The sequence below is a fragment of the Podarcis cretensis genome (assembly GCF_951804945.1).
Source record: "Podarcis cretensis genome assembly, chromosome: 10".
In the NCBI taxonomy this organism is placed as follows: domain Eukaryota; kingdom Metazoa; phylum Chordata; class Lepidosauria; order Squamata; family Lacertidae; genus Podarcis; species Podarcis cretensis.
The window spans coordinates 47,571,393-47,585,984 of record NC_137179.1 but is presented as its reverse complement, the minus strand read 5'-3'; the positions used below and the strand labels follow the sequence as shown (position 1 = coordinate 47,585,984).

Below are 14,592 nucleotides of genomic sequence, written 5' to 3'. Positions count from 1 at the left end.
ACTGGCCTGTTCTCCATGGGGCACTTTGACACTTCACCATTACACCTAGTGTGCTCCTGATAATCCCTTTCCAGTTGCAACTCAGCACTTTCTGAATGTGGTATCTTTTTCTGTCATCACAGAGGCAACAGAAAAGGTGCTGATTCAAAAAGCACTGGATTCTGCCAGAGGCTGCAAAGGAAGACTCAAGAGCACACCTAGAACATGATCCTAGTTCTTCCTTTTCAACTTGATGCTGCAGTTTAAGCTGTCCACCATCTGCAGTCATATGATGGTCACATGGACATGTTGTTTAGTCGTTTAGTCGTGTCCGACTCTTTGTGACCCCATGGACCAGAGCACGCCAGGCACTCTTGTCTTCCACTGCCTCCCGCAGTTTGGTCAAACTCATGCTGGTAGCTTTGAGAACACTATCCAACCATCTCGCCCTTTGTCATCCCCTTCTCCTTGTGCCCTCCATCTTTCCCAACATCAGGGTCTTTTCCAGGAAGTCTTCTCTTCTCATGAGGTGGCCAAAGTATTGGAGCCTCAGCTTCACGATCTGTCCTTCCAGTGAGCACTCAGGGCTGATTTCCTTCAGAATGGAGAGGTTTGATCTTCTTGCAGTCCATGGGACTCTCAAGAGTCTCCTCCAGCACCATAATTCAAAAGCATCAATTCTTCAGCGATCAGCCTTCTTTATGGTCCAGCTCTCACTTCCATACATCACTACTGGGAAAACCATAGCTTTAACTATACGGACCTTTGTTGGCAAGCTGATGTCTCTGCTTTTTAAGATGCTGTCTAGGTTTGTCATCGCTCTTCTCCCAAGAAGCAGGCGTCTTTTAATTTCGTGGCTGCTGTCATAGTTTGAACCAAATCATGCCGCAGGCCAAGTGTACCGGCTTGATGGGTCTAATTTGGGTCAAAGGCTCACCTCCACTGCTATTATGCCAGAACTTGGGGGTCACCCAGTAAAACAGTATTGGAGGATTCAGGATAAAAAAGAGAGAGAGACTTTTTAACACAGTACATAATTTATGGAATTTGTTGCTACAAGGCAAGCCAATAGCCACCAACTTAGCCAAATCCATGGAGAATAAGGTAATCAATACAATACAAATATTTATTACTGTCATAGATCAGCATATAGGTAAACAATAGCTTTTACTCATGACTGAATCTTCAGGTTCAGAGATAGCACTGAGCAACAGAGCTGTTGCCTTGAGGTCCTGTTTGTGGGATCCCAGAGGAACTGGTTAGCCTGGACAAGATGAAACATTTGTCTAATCCAGCAGGGCTCTCCCTATGTTTATAAGTGATTAGTATGTCATCCATCTTGGCAAGGAAGGCTATTAATACTCCTATGCTGATGGAACTGAGGTCAAAAGAGATACCTTCAGTGTCACATGCCAGGACATTTTAGCAGAAATCTGCCTTAATAACTCGCCCATACTCCCAAAAGAAACAGAGTTAAGATTCTTTGGGAATGGTCATGCAGGACAATATTCACCAGGCATAGCTTTAAAAAAAATTAAAATCACTACAGCATTTTGATGGAGGAGCTGTGCTTGTGAAACTTCAGCATCACTGTTAACTTTTGAGAACGTCAGCCTTACTCATCAGATACATGAAATATTACTGTCAGTTGGCATACTAATAATAAACAGTGATAGCAGAAGCCTAACCATATTTACTCAGAAATAAGTCCTATTCAATTCAACGGGGTTCCCAAGGAAGTGGAGTTAGGATTGCAGCCTCTCTGACACACACTTTTGGCAATTTTGCCACTGCTGTTTTCTGATCCTGTTTTGATGGGACAGCTTTTAACTTTTTAACTGAGACAGTTCTATGAAACAAACACCATGACCATTCATAGCAGCAGGAAGGAGTAGTAACATGATCATCTTGAGTTTTGCTGTACTGATTTACTAATATTTCCAGGGATGCCAACTTGAATAAAATATGGGGGAGGGCAGGTAAGCCCATCCCAAATAATTGATCACACACAGACTTTGAATGGCAATGCCCAAAAACTTGTAGGGGGGAGCCCAGCCCTCTCAAATATTTTATTGGGTGGGACCTCAGCTCCTTGGATTTGGCTCCTATGCTTTGCTCTAAATTCCAGAAGACAGAGGCAGGCAACGACGACCTCCAGGTATGTTGCAGTTGGACCCCTCACCTCCCTGCGACCACCTGCCATCACCTGTGTCTTGTGGGAAGGATCCGGACGGACGCTTTCCTAGTCAGTCCAAACTCTTTATTGCACTTTCTTTCCTATAATTTTTATTAAATTTTCTGTTTTACATTTTAGAATATTCATTTAAACAAACTTAAAGTATCAATGACTCCCCTTCTTCTCTTTCCATGGTTCATTTTGCATAATATAAATCCCTGCATATTTTATGTTGGGATTCAGAACTTACAGGGTTAAGATGTTCTGAGTGACGCCTCACATTCTGAGGTCAGGTTGGAAGGTGGGAGGAGTTTTTCCTTACTGTTGTGTGTGTCTGCTGCCTGAGAGAGACGGACGCAGAGGCAGCCATGAATGCTTGCAGTCCAGGGAAATATAAGAAATGTTGAGCTGTAAATATTCTGCTGTAATAAAGGCTAATGGATCTGAAGCAACAGTTTTCTCCGCTGTGTTACTCTGCACTTTCGTGGCGGAACGAAGGGTCTGAGCTGAGGGAAACGTGCCGGACCGAAGATAGCTATAAACTGCAGCTAATTGGGGTCGTAAACCAATTAAGCTTCATTTTCTAACATTTTACATAAACTAAACCATTCAGTATTCCATTATTACATCCACCAAAACTTATTTACACTGTTGAATTTATCATAATGTTGCCAACGTTTTCAGATGTACACAATTTCGCCCATATATTCAATAAATGTTTTCCTATCTTCTTTAAGGGACGCGGGAGGTGCTGTGGGTTAAAACCACAGAGCCTAGGGCTTGCTGATCAGAAGGTTGGCGGTTCGAATCCCCGCGACGGGGTGAGCTCCTGTTGCTTGGTCCCTGCTCCTGCCAGCCTAGCAGTTCGAAAGCATGCCAGTTCAAGTAGATAAATAGGTACCTCTCCAGCGGGAAGGTAAACAGCATTTCTGTGCGCTGCTCTGGTTCGCCAGAAGCGGCTTAGTCATGCTGGCCACATGACCCAGAAGCTGTACGCCAGCTCCCTCGGCTAGTAAAGTCAGATGAGCACCACAACCCCAGAGTCGTCCACAACTGGACCTAATGGTCAGGGATCCCTTTCCCCTTCACCTAACCTTCTCTAAACGTATGTTCTTGTTCTCTTATTCTGTCTTAAGTCTGCAGTCTGCAAGCTGTGCATATACCATCCGCTTAAGTTGCCATTCTTCGCTCGATTTCCATTTTTGGGCTAACAAAACAGGGGCCGCAGTGTACAGTATATAAATAACCTTGATAGCGCTTTCAAAACACGTGCTTGACTTCCAGCCACCTTGGTAGGATTTTGACCCTGAATGCTGGGATGCCAACACTGGCGACCCAACAAGAAACACAACCACAAAAACGGACTGTAACCCTAAACTGACAAAACCACCAAACTCGACGATCACTTCCTCCGTAAGCCATTTCTTTCCCTGGGAAGTTCGCGCCAGAGCGGTGATTTGGGGAGACCCCATTGGCTGGCGGCGGCAGGTGCACCGCACGGAGGAGCTTGGAAGCCACAGACCCGCCGACGGCGCGTTCCATTCTCCAGGGGACACCGACGAATGTGACCTGCGCAAAGCCTCCTTTACAAAAGCGAGTTTCTTTTTCCCCTCCTCTTCCCTCCACCCCCCTCGCCTCGAGGACAATGGGCCAGACCCGGAACTCTGGCCCTGGGATTTGCCACAGGGCGCGCACCACCCTCAGACGCCTGGCAGAGGCGCGAGCGGGCGCAGCGAGGCTGCTCTAGCTCCGGAGAGGGAATGGAGCTCGCCGAGGTGGACCTGGGCGACCCCGGGGAGCAGCCGGGCCGGGCCGGGGTGTGCAGCAGCGCGGACAGCCCGGCGGAGGAGGAGGAGGAGGAGGAGGAAGAAGGGGAGGAAAGCGAGGAGGCGCTGTCGCGCAGCCGCGCCTCCTCGCTGGTGAACGGCCTCCTGACCGAGCTGTACAGCGTGGGGCGCGCCCGCCACCGCGACAGCGTGGACAGCTCCACCGAGGCGTCCGCCGGCTCCGACGCCTTCCCCGGCGGCAGGGGCAGCAGCGCCGAGTCCCGCTTCCTGCAGGAGCTGCGGCGAAGGCCCGGCCAGCGGCACCAGAGGACGTACCTGGCGCAGAAAGGTAAAAGGGTCGGGGGTTTCCCACCGCCGGAGAAGGAGTTTCCTGCTTCTTCCTCCTGGCAGGCAGAAAGTCAACAGGTGAAGATGTCCTGCTCTGCATCTCCGTGGTGCGGGCGGGGAATGCTGCACTGCACCGGTCGGCTGGCTTTCTGTTTATTTGTACGAGAGCACTGCCAGGAAAGTGAAGAGAGTTGGCAAACTTGTCCTTGCAGGATGACTTTGTTACTCATATATTCCAAGCAGTGCCATTTTTCTAGAAAAAGAGGTGCCGGTGCTCAGCGTGATCTTCTCCCTTGTTCCCTTGGAATGGCAATGGCGCCCACCTGAAAGGTGCCGGAGCACCTGTCAACTCCAGCTGAAAAAAAGCATTGATTAAGATATACTGGGCTCTGAGTGTGCACCTGTTGCATTCATCCCCATCCCTCTTCCTCGACTGAATTAGGACTTTGCTGCTCAAGACTTTCCTCTCTTCCTATTTGTCCTTAGGATTTTTCACACTGTGCCTCAGATCTGCTTCCATGGCCCAGTTTTTAAAATCCTGTTTACTTTCAGCTAAGCAAACAATCTTCTTTCTTCTTTTCTTTACTCATCATTCTTTTGGAGCCCTTTTTCGTGTTTGCTTTTCCCTAAAAACAAGACTAGTGGGTGCACATTTCACAAACTTACCTTCCATGCAGGTTTATGACAGATTGTTAGCGGGAAAGGATACTGCCAGCTCATGTTTCCTGCTGCCTTTTCCGTTTTCAAGTCTTGCTGAAGTTATGCTGTTATTGTATGCTAAAACTGGGATCTAAATTTGCGCTGCAGCCACTTTAGCTACTGTACATTCAATCAAGGATGACCACAGAATAGCCATGGATGATGAAGAAAGCAAAATAAGGGAAGTCTTAGTCAAAAAAGAACAGGGAGGAATCAACCTATCAATTGCTTTTCTTAATGTCCTGAATACTGATGTTAAGTAAATATTTACCAGCAGGGATGATCTTAAGCCTTGACTGTAAATTGCTATGACATCATTGCTTGCAATTTTGGCATATTGTCATGGGTTGTTGAACTGAAACTTTTATAGCTCTTTGTGTTCATCTTTAGGTGTTTAGATGTTAATACTGAGTGTATATCATCACATTTTTTTCTTACCTCAGCAGGTTACATACGTCTCTGCTTCACTGTCATCTCATACACTCACTTTCTATGTTTATACCTCTTACAGTCCCACATAAGCTCCCTAAGGTAAATTCCCAGCTTCTGTTTTTCAGCAGGGCAAAGTAGATCTATACTTCATCAGCAACAGACTTGGCGCTTTTGTTAAGCTAGAGAAGCTAATACGCTAACACAGTTTACAGAGATTGCTAATACAAATTTATGCTGACCTAAGACTCTAAAGGGACACAAGTGGCGCTGTGGGTTAAACCACAGAGCCTAGGACTTGCCAATCAGAAGGTCGGTGGTTCGAATCCCCGCGATGGGATGAGCTCCCGTCGCTCGTCCCTGCTCCTGCCAACCTAGCAGTTCAAAAGCACGTCAAAGTGCAAGTAGATAAATAGGTACCGCTCCAGCGGGAAGGTAAACGGCGTTTCCGTGTGCTGCTCTGGTTCGCCAGAAGCAGCTTAGTCATGCTGGCTACATGACCCGGAAGCTGTAGGCTGGCTCCCTCAGCCAATAAAGCGAGATGAGTGCTGCAACCCCAGAGTCGGCCATGACTGGACCTAATGGTCAGGGATCCCTTTACTTTAAGACTCTAAAGGAGATAGTTCTAGGAGGGGGTAACATCTGTTTCCTCTGCAACAGCAATTAAACAGGCCAATATGGTTTTCATAATTGTTTCCTAATTCAGCTAGATTCTGAGTCAGATGTTATGATGTACCATCTCTTTTGCTTTGGTCCTGAAGCACTAACTGTTTGTGGACAGTTAGCCATAGCTTCTGTTGTGCCGTCCCATCACTCTGAGGGGAGGGATTGAGAGAAGGGCTCAAGCCTGTCTTGGGCCTTTGCACTAGGATTCCTAATTTAAGGCTTGGGAGCCCCCAACAGTCTCCATGGGGCATCTGGACCTGGCTCTTTTGCTCATTGGCTCAGATAGTTATACTGTGTGGTGTTAATAATGCCAAGGTTACGAATTCAATTGCTGTGAGAGCCATACAATTTTAAAAGAAGGGTAATATTCTCGGTCCCAGCGCCTGCCAACCTAGCAGTTCGAAAGCACCTCCGGGTGCAAGTAGATAAATAGGGACCGCTTACCAGCGGGAAGGTAAACGGCGTTTCCGTGTGCGGCTCTGGCTCTGGCTCTGGCCAGAGCAGCGATGTCACGCTGGCCACGTGACCCGGAAGTGTCTCCGGACAGCGCTGGCCCCTGGCCTCTTAAGTGAGATGGGCGCACAACCCCAGAGTCTGTCAAGACTGGCCCGTACGGGCAGGGGTACATTTACCTTTACCTTTAATATTTCAATAGTAGTGGTCCAAGTTGAAAATGTAGCCTTTTAAAAGATACTGTGCAGCAAGGCCAGGAGATGAGGATTGCCTTGGAGAGATGCTACCAGTCAGAGTGGACAATACTGGGTTGGGTAGAGACACAGTCTGCCTCATATGACGCTGCCTCTGAGTAAGATCATATGTCACTCTAGCCTAGTATTGCTACTGTTAATAGCTTTATTATGGACAGTAGCTTCCTAAAAGCATATTTATTTTCTTGTCCTGCATGTTCATACCTATAACAGGAATTAATAGATTGCAGTTGGTCATTACCTTACAGATGTTTTGTCCTGATTACTGGTGATGTGTGGCACTCCTGGTTCATTTGTAGGCCCCTTAGAAAATACTGCCATGATAAGAGTTAATAACTAATGTGATCTACCAGCTACTATGACAACTAAATGTTGATCTGTTGAACTGATTTTATTTTAAAAATAAAATTTTTATTGGTCAAAGTAACATCTTTCTGCAACATGCCAAACTCTGATCCACAGATTCTCATCTTGCCTGCTTTTCCCTTCTCTCCACATAAGAAGTAGCTAGTGATCTACCTTTCCACTTGCTTAAAGCTTTCATCTCTTCCCTCCCTGCCTTGTCTTCATTTTATGTACTGTATTTTTAGATTTGTAAGTCTATCTATCAACCTTTCATAACCTGCTCATGGAGCATTTCAGCCGGAAAGAGTGGGATTCTAATATTCGATGGCTTTGTGTTCTCAGCCTGCTGTATTTACAATATGGGCAACATAATGGTGACCTACCTTATAGGCTCAACTGACCTACCTTATAGGCTCAACCTTATAGGCTCAACTCAACCGAGACAGCCTGTGTGAAACACTTTGAACACTGAAAAAGCATTATATAAATATTATGATCATTCTCTCAGTGGGTGTGTTCAATCAAGTTTTCCCATAGCACCTGAAATTCTACCTCTGGTTTTCCTTCTCTGGTCATCAGCACCAATTGTGTAGGATAAGTACTCTTTTTAATAAGTCTCCTGTCATTACATTGAAAGATATCCCAGTACTGAATTTTTAAAGGGCCATTTCAGTGAGGTCCATACTACAGTACAATGTCTGTTAACATCACAATACAGTTCCTACGTTCTGCATGCAGATAACACCCCTGTTCAATGCCATTCTCCCTGTTCTCTGCTGCGTTCTTTCTCAAAGGGTTAAGGGTTGTCTGTCTGTTACTGACTACAGATATAACCTTCTTTATTTGTTTTAGCTAATTTCATGAATGGCAAGCAGCTGTTAACTTAAATGCTGATTTCTTTTACCTGCTTTTGCCCACTAGAGGGTGCATGCTATGTACGTAAATAAAATTGCTCTTTTAAAGATTACAATTTTCTTTGCAGGTGAGTTTATGTTCAAAGATCTCTAAACAATCTAAGAAGCTAAGTTACTAGCAAACCATATATATTAAATATTTGCAGCTAATGAAAATTACAGTATGGGCTTTTTACAAAGTCCTTATGATGCCAAATGAATTTGCCATGGGGAAAGAATAGGAAATGAAATATGCATGTATGTATTACATTTATATCCCATCTTTCCCCTAAGGAGCTCAGTGTGATTTACATGGTTCTTCTTCCTCCCAATTTTATACACACAACAACCCTGTGAGATAGGTTAGACTGAGAGTGAATGACTGGCTCAAGGTGAGCTTCATGGCTGAGTGAGGATTTGAATTTTGGTCTCCCAGGTCTTAATCTAACACTGTAAATGCTACACCAAACTGGCTTACTTGAGTCAAATGTTGCCAATAGCTAAATGCTTCTGAAGGAGATACTTATACAGTAATATACTAAGGAGCCTGAAAAATTTAGTAAAATAATGGTAATAATTTGGAAAACATGTTCTCAGGTTCATGGGTATATAAAACTGCAGACAAAATTATCATGCGGGTGTGATTATTGTCTCTTAATAATTCCATTATTTTACTGATTTTTATTGCTTTAATTTGTGGATTTACTGCTATATATATTACCTTGGGGGTAGTCTTGAGCAAAGTATTGACCTAATAATAAATAACTTGTTATCCATCATTTACTGTAAACTTCTTAAGGTGTAACAAAACATGAACTCTTTGAGTGTGGCAGGGAATTTCCACAAGAATATGCATTTATAGCAGTGGTGGGAGAAAAGCAATGACAAACCTAGACAGCATCTTAAAAAGCAGAGACATCACCTTGCCGACAAAGGTCCATATAGTTAAAGATATGGTTTTCCCAGTAGTGATGTATGGAAGTGAGAGCTGGACCATAAAGAAGGCTGAGCGCCGAAGAATCGATGCTTTTGAATTATGGTGCTGGAGGAGACTCTTGAGAGTCCCATGGACTGCAAGAAGATCAAACCTATCCATTCTTAGGGAAATCACCCCTGAGTGCTCACTGAAAGGACAGATCCTGAAGCTGAGGCTCCGATACTTTGGCCACCTCATGAGAAGAGAAGACTCCCTGGAAAAGACCCTGATGTTTTGAAAGATGGAGGGTACAGGGAGAAGGGGACGACAGAGGACGAGATGGTTGGATACTATTCTCAAAGCTTCCAACATGAGTTTGACCAAACTGCGGGAGGCAGTGGAAGACAAGAGTGCCTGGAGTGCTCTGGTCCATGGGGTCACACAGAGTCGGACACAACTAAACAACAAAGCAGTGGTGAGGGAATTTTTGAGCCTCCTGATATTGCTGGACTCCAGCAGCTATCTTCCTTGATAATTGGGTGCACAGGCTGAGGCTGATGGGAATTTGACTCCAAAAAAGGGCCACCGATTTTCCACCCCCAGTTTACAGGATAAGAACCCTTTAGGGGCGAAACCCCTGGTGCTTTCCATAGGGAGAAATGTGTTCTCAAGTTACAGGTTTCAGCCAGCAGGCTAATTTTATTCTCTGTTTGTTGACAGATACCAATGAGTTGACAACTATAATACGCGAGCTGAATTACAGAATTTGTGTTCAGTCAGCAAAATTGCTTCGGCTTCTGAAACAAAAGGACAGGCTTTTGCACAAAGTGCAGAAGAACTGTGATATTGTAACAGCCTGTTTGCAAGCAGTTTCCCAGAAACGGCGTAAGTACCCTTGTGTTGTTATCTAGGCGCTCTGTAAGCTTATTTTGAAATGCCGTTTTACTGTTCTAGTATTTTGAAAATGCTGTTTAGCACAGGGGAAAAAATATTTTTGGTTACATAAACATATGTAAGGGAAGGAGACAGGCAAGTGCTCTTCTGAGATGAAGGTTTTCTTCTATTTGTTTTTGCAGGCTCTGTAGTGTATTGTTTATAAAGGAACCAATGCATGAACAGGAGTTTTTTTTCATTTTCAGTTTTTAAAAAGGAATTTTAAAATTTAGGTCAGATTCTTATACTTGAGGACTTCTCAGGTCTGCATCCAAACTATACTTACTAGGAAGTAAATCTACTGAACTTAATGAGACATGCTTCCAAGTTAATATGCATAGGAGTACAGGGATCAGCAAACTTTTTCAGCAAGGGGCCAGTCCACCGTCCCTCAGACTATGCGGTGGGCTGGACTATATTTTTTGGGGGGAAATGAACGAATTCCTATGCCCCACAAATAACCCAGAGATGCATTTTAAATAAAAGGACACATTCTACTCATGTAGATTCCTGGACCGTCTGCCGGCCGGATTTAGAAGGTGATTGGGCCGGATTCGGCCCCCAGGCCTTAGTTTGCCTATCCATGGAGTAGATTATAAGTTTTATTTTTTTTAAAGACATTTTGGTCCTGCCTTTCAAGATATAATTCTCAAGACAGCTTGTGCCATAATAGAAAAACCATGAATGATAAAAGAATGTAAACCAACTATATAAAACAAAAACAAATTCAGCAATACCAATATTTTCAAGGGCCTTTTCAAGTTTTTAACATTAATAGCCTAGGAAAGAAAAATATTGGCCCTGGTGTCCAAAAAAAAGGGAGGTATGCATTTAAAGGAGACACAGTCCAGTCATAAAGTGAATTTCATGTAGAAGGTGAAATTCAGTAATGGTGAACCTTTCTTTGTCCCAGTGACATGCTGGCAAAGAGTTCAGGCTGTGCTTCAAAATCAGCAGGACAGAAATTATTTAATTGTGGCTATGTAGATTGTACCCACACATAGTTCTGAGAGTTTCAGACATACGGCACCAAACTTTAAAAGGCCTGAAGTACAACCATCTGATCTCAATTACGCAATTCCCTTATAAATACTGAAAATGCAAAACCTCCAGTGCATTTGCTTTATGAATTCACGTACCATTTGGTTTACAAGTTTACAAGTTTACAGAAGATCAGTAATCCTCAGACGTGTTACAGTAAGGAGGAAGTTCTTTTGCTTCTCTGTTTCCCTCAGAGCAAAATGGATCTTCGGAAACTCCTGTAGTGGCAATTTAGGGAAGGAAGGATCACCACTGGGAGCCACAGCTAGTATGCACACCCAATTAGCCTTTTTACATGTTTTAATTGAGCGGTATTGTGTATAAAATGTATCACAGGTTGTTCTTCAGAATTTTTCTAAAGCTAACTTTTTTTTTGTCTTGTATCTTTCTTTTATTAACATGCAGCATGGCAGTGTGTTATATTCAGGTACAGTAAATGAAATGGCATGAACACTGCACTAAAATGAGCTTTTAAGTGCATGCATTTAAAATATATATATATATAAGTGCTACAAGGGACTTGTCTTGTTTTGATGTATGCATCTTCATGTTCTGTCTCTCTGACTGAGTGGAGAGCCGGACGAAGTTTTCTGCATCTGAGTAAAGTAGCTGCTTAGAATCATGTGCAACATTCTCTCCCACTCAGGAAATGTTTTATGGGAAGGTGGTTCTGGTAGCTAAGTTAACACACCATGCACTGTTGTGCAATGCACACATGCACTGTTGGGTCAAGGGAAGCAAGCCCACTTCTTCCATGGGTCTGCCTTTTCTCCATATAATAAAGCATGTGAAATGCTGTTGCTGGGGCTTTGAAGCTTGTGGCAGCTGTGTTCCCTCTATCCTTCTGTATTCCTAAGGCAGTAAGGATGAGGAGAAACTGCTTCTGCTAGGCTGCTATATCCAGGGATCTGCAGAAATATCAGTGGGACTTCTGTGTCTTCTCTCGTTTGTCCATAAGCCGGAAGCCACTGAGGCTGCTTTATCCCAGGATCTCACAGAAGCAAGTAGCCTCATGGCATCAGTAACAACTACCACTGCATAGCCTAACCCCTAAGTCTGCTTCCGCTATTGTGATACTATTAGGTTCTGAGACCTCTTAGGACTAGCAACCACAGGCTCCATTTACTGTATTTTTCGCCCTATAGGATGCACTTTTTCCCCTCCAAAAATGAAGGGGAAATGTGTGTGTGTCCTATGGGGCGAATACAGGCTTTCGCTGAAGCCTGGAGAGTGAGAGGGGTCGGTGCACACCGACCCCTCTCGCTCTCCAGGCTTCAGGAAGCTATCCACAAGCCTTGGGAGCCCACGAGAGTTCCTGCCGGGCTCCCACGGCTTGCGGAGAGCTGCCTGCACCCCGAAGTCTGGGCGCGCTGAGCAGTCACGCTGGGGCTTCGGGTAGCTCTGCGCAAGCCACGGGAGCCCTCCCACGGCTTGCACAGAGCTGCCTCTTGCCCCGAAGCCCGGGCGTGCTGAGCAGTCGCGCCCGGGCTTCGGGTAGCTCTCCGCAAGCTGTGGGAGGGCTCCCACGGCTTGCAGAGAGGAGCCTGTTCTGGGTGCTGGGGTCGGGGGAAGCTCTAACTTCCCCCCAGCCCCGGCCCCAGCCCCACGCCTGGGGGGGAAATAATTTTTTTTTCTTTATTTCCCCCCCAAAAAACTAGGTGCGCCCTCTGGGGCGAAAAATACGGTAACTGGCTGACGACAGCTTGATGGGCAGGTGTTTTCAGTCTGAGAGCTAGATTCCATCAAGGTCAAGCAGTGATGCAACTCTTACTTTTGTACAGTGGGCTACCTTCCACCCATGCAAAAGTCAGAGGTTTCTACACCCTGAGAGAAACCAGAATTGGGAGATTCATCCATTTCTAGTCTCAAGGGCTGCATTTGGCCCCTGAGCCAGCGGTTTCTATCCCTACTCTAGAAGACTGAAGGAGTGACAGTGAAGATGAGCTGGTCAGCAGTATTAGCAAGACTGATGAAATGTTTCCCAACTCTTAACATGGGTAACAATGTGTTTTCCAAGGCGGAGGGAAGCCTTTCTCTATTTGAGTAGAAGAGACCCTGATAGTGTGACATTGTGCAATAGGTACAAAACGGCCACCCGGTATACTTGGTCCCTGGTGTATTTGTTAATGATTTGTGGAGCAAGTCAATTATGGACATTATATGCAAGTCGGTCATGACCTTTTGGAAGGCCTTCAGTGTCACTGTACTGAAGAGGTTTGCTAGCCCCTTGTTCAAGGGATTTCTGTGCCAGTGCTGAAGAGGTTGACAAAGCAGTACCTTGGACAATGTGACCTTAACCTTGAAACTGGAGTTATAAAGTCTGGCTAGAACCCAGAGAGCTAGTATAGTATTCTTGGCTGGATGTGCAAGAGGGCTTGGCTGCGGCCAGTTGGATGTTTTGTTTTGAATGCTAGCTCTCCCTTTCCTGACCCATTCCATCATTTAAAATTTGCAAGCAGTTTGTATGAAAAACTAATTGTGTTTTCTTTGGCTCCTTCCCTCCCCTTTGAAGTAGATCCAGTGGTTCAAACATCTCCTGTTGCTTGCATATTACTTACAGTAGCTCGCTTTTATGAATTGCCACCCAACAGCTTGAACATTAAATTGGAGACAGTAGCTTTCTTTTCACAAATTTGGTTATGCAGTCTTTGTGTGTGGGCGAAACGAAGATTCCTACCCCTCCTACACAAATTCTATAACTTGCACTCAGTTCATGTCACATTCTCCATCGTTCACAGCATGAGAACTATGAGGTGACCTAAATGAGAAGAAAAATATTTGAAAGACTGGTGGATCAAATGCATTAATTAAAAAATGCAGCACGAAGTGTGTATTTTTAGACATGACGGCACCAAGACTGCTAGGAATTAGACAATCTGTTCTGTTTGAACTGGAACAATTTTGCTGTGATAGTTTTTGCCTCCTGCGATAAAGTTGCAGCATTGCTGTGTTTCCTTGATACGAAGCAGGGCTTTGGAGACAAAATATATTTTTATTTATTTTATTTAACAATATGAATATGTCACTTAATCATCAAAAACTCTTAAGCTCTGATAAAAGGCGCATGGGGGAATTTCTGGGTAGAGAGGTCATAATTGGGGAGGGAAGGGCTAATCCTCTACCCCATGTCAAGAAAATGCCCTTCTCTCACAATGAGGCTTGGGGAACAACTTACCTATTCCCTCCCATCAAGCCCAATAGCTGTTTCAACCATAGAACTGCATTCCCTCTTGACAAATTCTCCAGGGGCAAGAATCTGTCAGCGATGGAGACCAAAGTAGGCATGATCAGCCACACAAATGTATCCATGAACTGCGCACCGTGATAGTAGAAAGCATTTCCATTTGTGCAAGGCAACCAACCCCATTTTTGGTCATCCTCCCCAGCCGTTACAGTCCTGTACGCCATACTCCAGATGTGGGGAACCTCTGACCGGCATGCCATTGTTGGCCTATAAGGTGCTACAATTCCTGAAACTTTGATTTTCAGCACTAAGGACATGAAATGTACTTTGCAGAGATGGAAAGCAACTTGCACAGTTCTTATATTAGATCTAATTATATCTTTTTCATGGACAGCACATAACACTGTTTCGTTTATTAGACTTGGATAGTAAACCTTTATTGCATCTGACATAGCTGTCAGGACTGATTACGCTAGTTAATAGCATGCTAAAGTGCAGTTTTATATGAGC

The 14,592-nt window shown here is 44.6% G+C and overlaps 1 protein-coding gene across 2 annotated transcripts in view; it reads left to right on the top strand.

Annotated features, from left to right (window-relative positions):
* The first annotated feature begins 3,821 nt into the window (after positions 1-3,821).
* TBC1D30 (TBC1 domain family member 30) overlaps positions 3,822-14,592 on the top strand; it is a 44,720-nt gene continuing 33,949 nt past the window's right edge. The window contains exons 1-2 of one of the 2 annotated variants that reach the window (XM_079994149.1): positions 3,822-4,270; positions 9,645-9,809. In XM_079994149.1, the coding sequence (XP_079850275.1) occupies positions 3,916-4,270; positions 9,645-9,809 (520 nt within the window). In that variant the 5' untranslated portion in view covers positions 3,822-3,915. The remainder of the gene's footprint in view (positions 4,271-9,644; positions 9,810-14,592) is intronic. The other variant, XM_079994150.1, reaches the window with a different exon arrangement.